Here is a 14,292-nt window from a genome sequence, read left to right as displayed (position 1 = left end):
AAAAAGGCTGCTCCATAAGACAATATATTTGCCTAGGATCACACAATTTGGGGCCAGTTCACGGATCAAGTATTTTACAGTTAGGTCGAGTAGATTATTAAAAGGTACTAGACATGCAGGTCTAGTAAACCTTTTTGGATTTTTCAAGCCCTGGTAGTCCTGTTTCCATGTTTGCCACATATTAGACCATGGCCCACTCACTATGCCATAATTTCTTTGGGTATAGAGATTTCGGGGAAACTAGGTGTAAAACTGGACAATTAAAAGACGTACCATGCCGTTTTTAACCATCTTAAGATGGAGTCTCCATGACTAAGGGCTTTTTGGCTGCAGTCCAATATCCAGGTTTACCACATCAGCAACGTACGTTGGGGCAGTGTGAGAACACGCCGGAGGATTTTAAAAATGCTTTTGTCCCAACTGCAGTAGCAAAAGGAGTATGCCTACATATATAGACACTTGCGATTTCAGTACTATGAGGTAAGGTACTCCTAGATCTGGGACGATATATAGTTAAAAACAAAAGAAACTTTGTTTACTTTGCTGTCCAGGTTAAATATAGACATGTTGGATGTTTTAAAGAAGTTTAATATTTTGGTAAAAAGAGACAACTGGCCCCCTAAGGTGAAGACACAAACAACGTTTCAAATGTCCCCGTTATTTTTAACCATGGTCATTGCGAGCGGTGAGGACTACAGTCGAACAAATGCTTCCGCCCTAATGGCATCAGCGTTAGGCTACATACTGATTTTTACATGATGAAGTAAGACGCTCGGAGACCCGAGGCAAAATACATAATTTTCTTTACCTCCTAGTCAGAGTCCAAGATATGCACGTAGGTACAATCCAAGAAAATGAGTACTTTTATAACAAGAGACAGTCGCCCTTCAAAATCTTTACGCAATACTTGTATTTTCTCAATTGCCCGTTGGTTTCTGAACAGAACTACGGTGAGAGACACTGACTAGTGTGTCATGTTTTTTAGATCAAAACATTTTTAGCAAGCTAAAAGTTTGTCATACTAGGCTTTTTTAGCAGACTATAGCAAATGATCTGAAAACAATAGATGACAAAAGCAAAATGTGTGTTTTTTGTTTTTTATTTTCCTGTCTTGAGGGACCTTATACAGGGCCCTAGTGGACCCTTGAAAAAGTAGAGTTGCAGTGTGCATCAAAACAGAGGAATTTTCCACGTAAAATCACTGGCCTTGAAGAAAGAATAGATTCTATAACTCAGGTGAAGTGCTGGTGCATTTCACCCCCCTGTATAAACAGCCAAATTGAAAAAGAAATTTGACAGACAACCTCCATCTAGTCAGTATTTCAACATTAAGATAAAAAAATATTTTTGTGCGCATTTTTTTCAGATCTTTCATAGCTAGCCTACCTACTGAGTCTGGATCTCAATGGGAGGGCCAGTACGAATATTCATAAACCTCCGGGTAAGGTGTAATTTTACACCAGGGAACAGAGGGATAAGACACACTATCTAGGTCTTTACTTATATGTATCAGTACATTGGAGGTTCTATAATCAGTTTCTCAGTGTCCACTAGAATGAGAATGTGGGCAAGAGATGTCTTTGGAGCCTTGGGACTCTTCTGTTTTCCTTATGGGATATAAGGTTTAATACATTCTATTGGGCACTACAAAGGCTTTCTTGGTTTGAATTTTTTTCTGTAAATTCTTTTGGCTTATTGGTGAAGGTGACATTTTTTGCGTCTGTGGCTGGTCTGCATTTAATTATGTTTTTCCAGATACCCCTTTGCTGTTCCACCAGTTCCGAATAGTTACTCTTGGTGGTTCTGAAGAAGGTGGATTTTTAATATACTTTTCACTGAAACGTACGTAGACCGGAACAACAATACCCAACCCTACAACACAGCAACGGCTGGAAAAGCTAGTCCTTTTCAGATAGTGATTGTAATTCTAGGTTAGGTGAGGTATGAGTGATAAGTTATGAGTGTATGAAAGGGCATGTGTGAGGAGAGAATGGAGTTTTATGCTTGGGGTTATGAAAATAAATTGGAAGTATTTATTATACCTATTGTTCAACAACATTAGTTGCCTTGTGGTTTCAGACGTATATTTACTCACAGGATTACTTCCAAATAGGAAATGGCAAATAGCAACTGAATGTTTTAGGATTAAATTGTGTAATTGTATTTATGTATTGCTGTGCATTTATGTTTTGTTTTATTGAATAATCAAAGGAACAAATTGTATAGCACTTTATATAGTATGTGTGTATTTATTGTAGTATGTTCATTTCAATTGTGAAAAATAATATGTAGAAAAAGATTATGAATTAAAGAAATGAATATTTAAACGAAAACAATCAACTAAGAATAGCATAAGATCCCTGCAAGGATGAAGTTTTTCATTAGACCAGCCGTGAGCTCATTTCAGCCTTGGTAGAAGCAATACAGGTCTGATAGGACACCTCTCTTATTTCATTATTTCATGGGGAACCACCCTACTGAACTTTTCATTTTTCATCCTTCTGTTTACCATCCATAGATGTGAGGGGCTCTTCTGTTTTGGATTGATCTTTTATGGTCAACACTAGGGAAAAATAATTATTTTCCATTCTGGGATAATGGTACAGACTCCACATGCTGGGTTCTGCTTTAGAAATTTTAGACTGGTTCTGTTATCGGATAATGGTGGTAATAGCAGTGATTCATGGAGAAGGCAGGTGCAGGGGAATTAAACATCAAGGTATAGCCAAATCACACAATATTCTGCAGAAACTTGTCATTAGTGATCTTATGTCAAGGAAATTTCTCTTTAATTCTCAGTTAAAAGCTGCATGAACCAGAGTAAAAGATTCCACTTTTTTGTACCAAGATTTGTGATTTTAAGAAGGCATAAAATAAGTGTGATCTGAGAGTATAAGAGACAGGTTAATATACTGTCTGAATATCTGCTTTACTGCTTCATTCAGATATTTGAATCGTGCTTTATTGCGGAGAGCAGCTCTGCAGAGTTTCTATTTCTTTTTTCAGCCTGATGACAATTATTGCAGTAACATCTTTTAGACCATGTTGTACAACAGTGACCTTTGCTGTGTGCTCTGTGAAGATAAGTAAGAAATAGTAGCACAATAAACTCCAGTTATTTGTGCTTCACCAGTAAATGAAACTAGCAAATGGAGCAAGAACAGGTAATGTGGCCTCATTGTTGTAAGCACTAAATCATGATGATCCGCAAGCAAGTGATGAGATAGATGGGATTATTGGAAGTGTGTGATGCAAACACAAGGAGATGATGGCCGGAGTGCTGAAACTTTTCAGACACTCACCCCCAGTCACAGATCTGGGTTGAATCCATCATCATTCTTTAGCTCTCTTCGCCACCACAGTTCAGACACAGCTATATGCAAATCAGTCCTGACCCAGTGCCTCATGGGAACAGTCCAGCCCGAACTGTCAAGCCATGTCTTCCATGGACCGGAAACAAGCATTCTGGGACCGGTTTCAGGCTAACGAGGTCCCATCAACAAGTTTATCCCGTCAGAAACGTTATATTCATGGACAGAAATCCTGGGTAGAGCAATATAATTAACTAACCTTTTGCTTCAATTCTTCATGCTGTGTTTGTAGTACTTGAAGCCCAAAGCTATCCCTCTTCTTTACATTTTCGGTGTCGTTCCCTGATTAAAATAAGATGAAAGTTATGTCAAAGTAAGGTATGCTGGCTAACATTTTTTTCACGTAAGAAAAGAAACAAAAAAAAAAAAGAAAAAGAACATCAAGGCCCTGATTATGAGTTAGGTGTACTGTAATTACCGCATGTAGGGGTAAATAAAGCATGACTTTAAATGTGTTATTTGATCAACAAGCACTATTCAATGCATGCGCTATTTACCACAAGCGAAAAATAACATGTGGTACATAACACCCAATTACAAGTATTAGAGGTCATTAAAAACTAGTGGAGAATACCACCTAAAATACAACTAGTCAAAAGTAGGTGGTATAAAATAAAATAAATACGTGAAAGTGTAGGGAATGAAAGAAAAGCTGTATAACAATAGGAAATTCAAAGACAACACAATAATGCAAACAAAACACAGCATTTGCACTGTTTTGGATGAAAATAATAAAATATCACACGCACCTGCACACAAGGCTAGACCTAGATTAACAGCCAGGAACAGATGAAGCTCCCACAAGTCGACTGCAGCAGCTCACACTTCCATTCCACAGTCCACCAAAATGGATGCAGCACTGTGAAGATGAATCTCTCACAGGTCGATTGGAGCAGCTCACACTTCCGTTCCACCAACCACCGAAATGGATGCAGCACTGTGAGGCTACTGTATCATGAATGCCAGATCCATATTCTGCTACACCAAACCATGCAGCATGAGGATGGAAACCAGGCCACCAATCAATGACCTCAAATGGCAGGCACCCATAAACTTGAGTCTGCTTGAGATCCAGAGGATACACAGGCTCTATATAGGCACCATACAAAACATTTTCACCATTATGGAGCCAACATGGGGATCCATTGCAACCCCTCTTTCCTGAAAATGCTAGAAGCACTAACATTATATGCAATAGACACCACACAACAGAGAGTAGGATTGGTGTCTGGCATTTCTCAGTCAACTTTTACCAAAATACTCTGCTAAGTGATGGATGCTTTGCAGAGAGCGAGTGAGCAGTATATACAGTTCCCCTAGGACACCCACACAGTCAATGCCTGCAAAGCAAACATCTGTGCTACAATAAGATTTCTTGATATCTTAGGGTCAATCGGCTGCAGTTGTGTACAACTTGTGAGCTCAGGTAGACAGGAACAAGAGTGCTGAAACCTTAAAATGAAACAGTATTTATTTGCAAATGCTGTGTGATGTGGATCTGTGTATACTGAACTAGTTGTGTGAAACCTGAATCTGCTGGTTTGCCATGTGCACCACCATTTTGTGTTACAGCGTCCCATTTTGCCTCTGTCTCTCAAGACCACGTGCATGTCGAACTGCACCCCAAGCTGTCCTTTTGCCGCACCCACGCTGATATTCCAGGAATGTTGAGACGGTAAATGACCTCGCCCGCGGGTTCCATTCCTCATCAAGCTACGTGACAAGAGGCAGGTGATCTGCCTAAGGCTTAGACAGCTTGGCATCAGTATCTCCATTTCGCAAGCTATACAGACTTTTTCTTTTGTTCCTTCTCCCGCGAGGGGAGTGTCCACGTCCTATAAGGGATGCTGCGTGCCCCTCCTACCTTCCAGTGGGTCACGGACACTTTTCCATCTCTAGAGATTGTCTGTATTCTAATAAACCTGTGTTTCTTTACTCCCAGTGGTGTGGTCTCCCATCTTTGAATATACTTGGAGGAACCCGTAGACTTGGGTGGTCCCTGCACCGCCGAGTGGTCCTTTCCGAAAACCCCCGGTTCTACAATTGGCGCTCCAACGTGGGGCTCCATCAGAGACTCAGTGGCCCCAGCTTGACGACCCGGAGAGGAGGGGGAGATCGGTAACTGAGGAGAGCACCTGCAGAAAGCAGACTTGAGTCTCCATAGCCGTCGCCTGTATCTCCTTCCCTCGACGGTATCTTCGACTACAGCGGCCCCGGTCCTGACTGGAGTCCCTTTCTGGTCCGTCTAGTCTGCATGGAAAATAAGGAGGAGAAACCCCCTGGGAGCAGAGAAACACATTGGGTATTCTTGTAGGGTTGCGTCAAGCGACATAAAATAATTCTTATACTGATTCAGTTATACATGCATATGTCTGTTTTTTCTGTTTTGATTAATTGTCTCCGATTCGATATTTGCAAAGACCGAAGGACAGGTAATGTGTTCCTGATTGCGAACTGTCTGATTTTCAAGAGATATTATTGAAATACAGTAAACATGCCTGTTTTTAGCAAAATCTGAAAAATCTGTTGTTGTTGTTCGAACAGTCAGGGTGTGTTAGAAGAGAGTCAGCCAGCTCCACCAGAGGGGACCCCCAATAAAGAGATGTACATCAAATATGGTATTTCCGGGATAATTTATACCAAGTTATGGTGGAAATACACAAAAAATGATACCGAATTACAATGGCCTGAATTCGGTTCTTTTGAGGTACCTAAACAATTACATAGACGGAAGGTGCGAACAAGTATGTTTGATTCCTTTGGTCTGTGGCGTAAAGAAATGGATGAAAGAAAGAAAAGACCTCAAACTAAAGAGAGCAAAGCGCTCAGGAAATCTGCTCAACAGGAAATGACAGCCCTCAGAGGGCGAGAAATAGAACGAAATATAGAGAGATGCGATAGGGAACATAGGTTAAATATCGCAGGACAGTATCCCTTATTACCCCCCCAAACTTGATGAAGACGATATCATGTTATTGTCTAGACCCCCTGCTTACCACGAGACGCAACAATTGATGCAGTCCTTCCCGGTACTTGTCCCGGGTGCCCCCCTGCTCGACGTTCGACCCCCGCCCGTTTTGGTAGCAATAACAGAGGACGGAACCAAACCCCTCATCCCTGTTGTAGTTCCAAACCCAGTACCAGGAGGGGGAAGGCTAAAGAGTAGGATTGGGAAAGAGGGTAGCGATTCAGACACCAATTATGATTCCGACCAAAGCGAGTATAGGAGGTCACATCCCCCAAGACTCAGTGAAAAAGAGAAAAGAAAAATAGATCGTACGGCTTATCAGTTGATTACTGACTGCGCTGCCCCCTCTGATATCCATGCTGCGGCTAAGGACCAGATACATTCGCCAGCAAAAAGCTACCTTTTAGAGCGATGGCCTACCACTTCATGGTTAAAAAAGAGGGGACAGGTTCAGAAGTACCACGTTTTTCGAAAATTGTATATGTGTGTAAATAAAGGAGAGTCAACACAAGATGATAGGGATAATCTATTATCGATGATCGATGATTAAGACTGAGCTGGTTAACGACAGTCAATCAGAAAGAGGGAAACAGATGCCGGTTAAAGAAGCTGCTCCCATCTATGTCCCTTCAAGGGGTAATGGGTCAGTCCTCAATAACCCAGAGGATCCGAATGCTTGTTCTAGACTGATGTTTAATTTCGTATACACTCCCTGGACAAAGGCTGAAATATTGCAGTTACGAAAAGATTTGGTTTCTACGAGTGTCCAGCAGATACTGAACGCTTATACCTTAACTTTGATGGATGTTACTCAGTTCTTTGGCTTGATAGTACCAGCCGAGCTCTGGAAACCACTCAGGCATGTTGACGATCAGGCAGCCTTCCATGGTACATGGGAAGAACTGGTGGGAAGGGATAGGGACAGGAAACCAGGAGAAAAACCCCACGACGATATCCTAGTACTGCCTCAAACACTGTTAGCTAAACTAAAGACTTTGGCTCCAGAGAGAAAGATAGACTTGACCCTTCTCACTGCTTGCAAACAGAACCCTGAGGAGTCAGTCTCTGATTATTTTACCAGACTAGGAAAAGCATACACAGATTTCAGTGGTCAGGATGTGGCCACCGAGACTGGCCGCCACTTACTCATCCAGACTTTTGTTAAAGGGCTCTTACCAGCAGTGGGGAACAGGCTTATGACCGGTGAAAGTAGCTGGCGGCAAAACCAGCGACAATACTGACTATGGCACAATACTATGAGAGCCAATACAAAAACGCAGAAGAAGAGAAGGAGAAGAAGAAAAAGAAATTGAAGAAGCAAGTATTGTTTAGTCAGTTAGACACCCGCATCCGTTCCCGTGGGCCAAACAATGCCCGTCAGCAAAATGTCAGGTTTACCCAGACACCACAGAGCCCTCCAGCACCAAACCAGCAACTCTATAGGCCTGGTCCCCAACCCTCTGATATTTGCGCTTACTGTAAAAAAACAGGACATTGGAAGAAAGATTGTCCAATATTAGCAGCCAACATTGCACTAACTCCCAACCCCAATATCAGTACAGGGACAACAGGTTTGTTCACAGTTCAGAGTGTCAGGCTACTGTTCAGGATTATGCCGAACACAATATTGAGATGGAACCATTATATTGGTCAGCCTAGGAAGATGGGGGAAGGAACCAGTGGAGGTACCTGTAGATCAACAGGGACCTTATGTTACAGCATCGGTGGCCGGCACTAAAGGATGTTTCCTCGTGGATACAGGAGCATCCCGCAGCACCCTGACCACTCCACTGATTCTGAGGGATCCTCCATCCGGCAAACTAATTACATCAACTGGGTTCGATGGTAAGCCCTCTGTGAACCCCCTTTCCAAACCTACCCATTCTCGATCCACGGTGCGGACACTTCTGCAACGTTCTTGCTAACCCCAGATAGTCCCGAAAATCTCATGAGATTGGATTTGTTAAAACATTACCGTGCCACTATCAGATGTTCCCCAGATAATGTTCGAGTCATGCTGCATGACAAGGTTTCCCCTTACCAACCGTCTGTGCAGCTACTCCAACTTCCCGACATTCAGGATGATTTAGCTACCATTCCGACCACCTTATGGGCCACTTCTGACACGGACGTTGGTACTATCCAGATGCCATGAAACCAACAGAAGGTGCACAGTCCGTTCAGAACAAAATAGCAAACCAATAGTTATTGTGGAGAAGTACATGAGATCCTGCGAATAGTTGAGACACCCCCCCGCAGGAGGTAGGAGTCCATCAGCCCACCCTTATTGGCGGAGCATCGTCATCTCGAACTCCAAGGAATCACTGTCTGAGCCCGGGGTCGCAGATCACCAAGGACTCTGCCTGGTGCGCAGGCTAGTGATACCCAGAAAGAAAATGAACTCCTGCCTGGGTGTGTACCCAAGTAATCGAGGGCTCCAGTGATGTGCAGTGCTAGAGAGTGATGTGAGGTTAAAAATGAATACTTGATCAAAAAATGTGTTTAATGTGGATCAACCAAGTTTCATGTCTAAAAGAACCTATAGTCTGATATGAATTTTCACAGGCTAGTTCTTGGTTCGTGTAAAAAGTGTGGTCAACATGTTTCAGCCGCTGCGGTCACTTGACCCGGCTTTCATCAGGACCGAAAAAACAACGAAAACAGCTACTGCCAAACTAATTATAAAGTGAAAGAGCTAAACCCATGCAAACCAAATGTGAATGTGGGGTACGATCGTGGCACTTGCCACCCTACCAGAAAAGCTCGTACTTGAGCGTAAGGACAATGTCTTCATTCCCAGCTTTATGTGGGAGTAAAGCCTCACCTCACCCGGCTGACTGCTCGGAGAAGGAGGCACCGCTCTGTCCGTCGATACCTCTGACTGACTCACAAGCTGTCTGGCAGGAGTTCATTTTCTTTCTGGGTATCACTAGCCTGCGCACCAGGCAGAGTCCTTGGTGATCTGCGACCCCGGGCTCAGACAGTGATTCCTTGGAGTTCGAGATGACGATGCTCCGCCAATAAGGGTGGGCTGATGGACTCCTACCTCCTGCGGGGGGGTGTCTCAACTATTCGCAGGATCTCATGTACTTCTCCACAATAACTATTGGTTTGCTATTTTGTTCTGAACGGACTGTGCACCTTCTGTTGGTTTCATTGTGTCTATTTGGGATTGGAGGTGTTTCAGTCCTTAAACCAAGTCCCCTCTGTTTTTGACCCTCTTATAAATTTGTTGTTTGGTACTATCCAGATGCCACCAGTTCACATTACGGTCAGGGAAGGTGCACACTTGCATAGATTAATGCAGTATAAAATATCTAAAGAAGGAGAGCTAGCACTACAAAAGATTGTAACCGACCTCATTCAGGCTGGCATGGTAGAAAAGGTTCCTTCCAACGTCTGCAACAGCCCCATTTTGCCGGTATTAAAACGATCGGCTACACACCAAAAGGTGTACCGATTTGTGATTGACTTGCGGGCCATTAATAAGATAGTAGTACCACAATTTCCCGTAGTTTCCGACATAACTACTATCCTCACCATGATTCCACCTACAGCTAAAGCCTTTACAGTCATAGATTTGAAAAATGCATTCTTTTCCATCCCCATTCATGAAGACTCCGGTTTTCTTTTCGGCTTCACCCTAACAGATCCTATAGATTCTGTCGCGCCCCTCAGGGCTATACAGAAAGTCAGGGCATTTACAGCCAAGCATTGAAAAAACAACTTGACCAGATCCAACTCCCAGAGGAAGTGGCGATTATTCAATATGTAGACGACATTTTGTTAGCAGCGGACACTACTCATTTGGCCCGACAGGCATCATTACTGACCCTCAAATTTCTTGCTGGGCATGGCCACAAAGTATCCAAAGGCAAATTGCAGTATTGTAGAAAACAGGTGACTTATTTAGGTCACCTGTTGTCTAAGGAGGGACGCACTTTTACACCAGACAGGATTCAGATTATTTTGAACTTCCCTACTCCAACCACCCAGAGAGACGTGAGAGCACTAATAGGTCTCACCTCCTTCTGTAGACAGTGGGTCCCGAATTTTCCCCTCATTATCAAGCCACTTCTTTCCCGGATGACTAAAGACATTTCCGATCCTATTCCCTGGACATCACAGCATACGGAAGCATTCATGACCTTACGACAGGCTCTGTGTTCAGCCCCAGTATTAGGTACACCCGATTATCAAAAAACATTTTTCCTTTTCGTGCACAAATGATCAGGTTGTGCCCTCTCACTTCTCTGTCAAATGCATGGTACACACAAACGACCGTGCCTATTTTTCTGCTGTTTTGGATCCAGTCGCCCGAGCTTTGCGTACCTGCCTGCGTGCTGTAGCAGCGGCTGCTGTGGCAGTGCGCCAGACAGAAGGTATAGTTTTAGGATCCCCATTAACAGTTCTGGTACCACATGCCGTTGATATTCTGTTGAACAAGACCAAAACCCAACACCTTACTAGTGCCCGACTGCATGGATACGAACTTACTTTGTTAAATGTGCACATAACTATTCAACGCTGTACCACTCTGAATACCGCTACACTTTTACCCCTACCGACACTGACCCCCTCACTCAGCCACCAGATCATGATTGCGTTTTCCGAACAGAAGCAGAGACCAAGGGGAGGGTGGACCTTAAAGACACAGCCTTACCAGATGCAGAAGGCCACCTGTGGGTAGATGGTTCTTGCCTGAAACTCCCGGATGGCACCACATCTGCTGCCTATTCTGTTACAACGGCACTTACGGTAGTTGAGACTGCCAAAACATTCCAGATATCAGCCCAAGCAGCAGAAATAACAGCACTTACACACGCTTGCATCCTCAGAACAGACATGACTGTAAACATCTACACCGACAGCCAGTATGCTTTTGGGGTAGTACACAATTTTGCACTACTGTGGAAAGAAAGAGGTTTTCTCACTTCTCATGGGACGCCTATACAACATGGTGAATTGATTAACGCCCTTTTAGATGCTATCACTCTCCCTGCTAAGTTAGCAGTGATCAAATGCTCAGCACACCAGAAAGATACTGACGAAGTAGGATAAGGGAACGCTCTGGGCGATACCACGGCCAGAAACACAGCATTAGGAACAACACCTGCACCAAAGTACATCCTAAAATCACAAGCTACAAAATGGCATGATGCAAGACAACAGATTATTGACATACAGAAATCCGCTACTATAGAAGAAAAGGAACAGTGGAAAACTGATGGTATGTTAGCCGAGGAGGGATGTTGGAGATCCCAGGACACACTTAGGTGGAAACTACCAACAGCATATGTTATTCCCTTACTCACAATAATACACTTACCCGCACACATTGGGTCCCAAGCCATGCATACTATGCTCAAGGAAGTATGGACCCATCCCAAATTGAGACCCCTGGCCGAGCGATTTGTGAAACACTGTCTGACCTGTTTAAGATACAATGTGGGAAAGGGAACAAAGGTTCCGACAGCATACCCCACCAAGGATAATTCTGCTATTACGACAGCTAAAGTACTCCTGAAGGACTTTTTTCCCCTGGTATGGCCTTTGTAGATTAATGCAAAGTGATCGAGGATCACATTTCATCGGCCAGACAGTCAAACATATCTTAGAGGGATTGGGAGTCAAACAAAAATTCCACACTGCATTTCACCCCCAGGCAGCAGGATTAGTGGAACGCTAGAATGGGATTCTGAAGGAGAAATTAGCTAAGATAACAACTGAGACAGGATTGAATTGCCTTTAGCTCTGCTTACTATACGATCAGTCCCACATTCGAAGTCACACCTTACGCCCTACGAGACAGTTTTCGGTAGACCTATGAATATTTGAAATGCCCCATCTGCGAAATCCTTGTCTGACCTTCCCCAGGAAGTGTTGACTGATTATCTGTATGAACTGAACAGAGACAGTAAAAGACAGACATATACACAGAAACAAAGAAACAGAAGCACGTTTATTATCGTCAAGGGATTACCACGGTCTTTATAACGTAGCCAAAAAGACACTTGGTTGCACCCACTGCGCAAGACAACAGTTCCATACATAAGGGTTCAATAGTGTATATATATATATATATATATATATATATATATATATATATATATATATATATATATTCCGTGGTGCAATTGTCCTTGAATCTGCGATTAATCCTGTTTTTTTTGTCTTTTTTACTCCTACTTGATGACAATTTTGTATTTATGTCCTTCCTTCTATCTTATTGTAAAGCGCTCCGATATCCCTCGAGATCTTGTTCGCGCTATATAAAACTTCATAAATAAAATAAATAAACTCACTAAAACAATGTCTTTACTCCATGAAAATGTCCGAGCCTTCGTCACTGACAAATCTCAGGGCCCTGGCCACCATATCAAACCCGGACACTTCGTTCTACTGAAGAACTTTGCACGCACTCAGTCTCGGCAGCCTCGCTGGAGGAGTCCCTTGCAAGTGCTGTTGGTAACCAGAACGGCCTTGCGAGTGGAAGGAAAGAAATATTGGGTCCACGCTTCCCACTGCCGAAAGGTGGATCCCATGACTGAAGACAACTTGAAAGTACACAAAGAAGTTCTGACCCACGATAAACCAATAGACTGCGACTCAGATTCAGAACCTGAACCTGAACTAGAACTTTGTGACAAAGGAACCGACGGATACTACCTCCGATCCAAGGCTAAGCAGAAGAGCAAGCCCAGCTCCAAGGGCCGTTAGTACTCCATTGTCCATTGCTGCAGGGCGGTAGTAAAGTCTGGCTGAGGGTCCTGGGTACTCCTAGTAGTGGTTTACCGGGACAGACATTAGTCAGTGAAAAAACCAACAACTATCGGCGGCTATTAGGGGCATTGCGGTACTTTTGGGGCACTTATAGAGCTATTATGGCAGGATACGATGATATTGAATCACTTCCCACAAAACCAGAATATGTCACGATTCTCCCAACACATGAGTACCAGAGACTACGTACCTTCTTGGAAAATGACTACCAACCAGTGCCATTATCCAGACCCGTCAGTACTACCCTCAGTGGAGGAGAGGCCACCCAGCGACATTTCAATGGTATGGATCCAAACATTGCTTACACTTATGCCACTGCTACCACGCTGAAGAAAGCTAGAAACAGAGTTTACAGTATCCGGACAAAAGTGCTATTTGTATTAACTATGCTTGCTGTACTGTTCAGTAGAACGTTCTGGGTCATCGAAGAAACAGCTCCAGCCAAACATACTGTTCTGCCTCAAACTCCACAGCCACCCGAGATCCCTGAACATTCTCATGTTCCATGGCCTAATTCACATTTCAACAGACATTCAGAATTCAGTAACAATACTTTCATCCAAATGCTGCACCAGTTCAATCAAGTGTCAAATGCTACGGACTGCTATGTCTGTGGCCTCCTGCTTCATGCAGCCAAACACACCATTCGGTTTCACGTGTTTCCTGCCTCATCTGCTTATACCTGCTCTATAATGTGACAAATTTTATCCCAACACCTATCTAGATAATAGTACTCAATTTAGGGCCTTCATCTGGAATTTTCATGCTGACAATAATACAGTTTGCAATGTTTCTGATTCAGCGCGAATGCTTGCCATCAAGTCTACTCCGATACTGGGTTTAGTGGCTTACACCTTTCTGAATAATGGGGCCAAATCAGTGGCCATTTGTTACATCGCGCCCTGGCCAGCTGTGCATACAAGGTCAGGGGAAAATACCGGTGGGAACTAGCATGTGCAGCACTACCATTATATGTCCTATAAGGAATGCTGCCTCCCCCTCGCAAATCTCCCGTCACCTACCTTCCAGTGGGTCACAGACAATTTTCCATCTCCAGAGATTGTCTGGATTCTAATAAACCTGTGTTTCTTTACTCCCAGTGGTGTGGTCTCCCATCTTTGAATATACTTGGAGGAACCCGTAGACTTGGGTGGCCCCTGCACCGCTGAG

At 43.5% G+C, this 14,292-nt stretch overlaps 1 protein-coding gene across 2 annotated transcripts in view; it reads right to left on the bottom strand.

Annotated features, from left to right (window-relative positions):
• The window catches only part of ATRIP (ATR interacting protein), a 277,614-nt gene that overhangs the window by 234,289 nt on the left and 29,033 nt on the right, over positions 1-14,292 (bottom strand). For both annotated transcript variants that reach the window (XM_085624893.1, XM_085624892.1), the window contains exon 3: positions 3,571-3,653. In XM_085624893.1, the coding sequence (XP_085481019.1) occupies positions 3,571-3,653 (83 nt within the window). The remainder of the gene's footprint in view (positions 1-3,570; positions 3,654-14,292) is intronic.

The sequence above is a fragment of the Triturus cristatus genome, chromosome 9, assembly GCF_964204655.1.
Source record: "Triturus cristatus chromosome 9, aTriCri1.1, whole genome shotgun sequence".
In the NCBI taxonomy this organism is placed as follows: domain Eukaryota; kingdom Metazoa; phylum Chordata; class Amphibia; order Caudata; family Salamandridae; genus Triturus; species Triturus cristatus.
The sequence above is the reverse complement of the archived record's forward strand: the minus strand, read 5'-3'. Positions and strand labels throughout refer to the sequence as shown.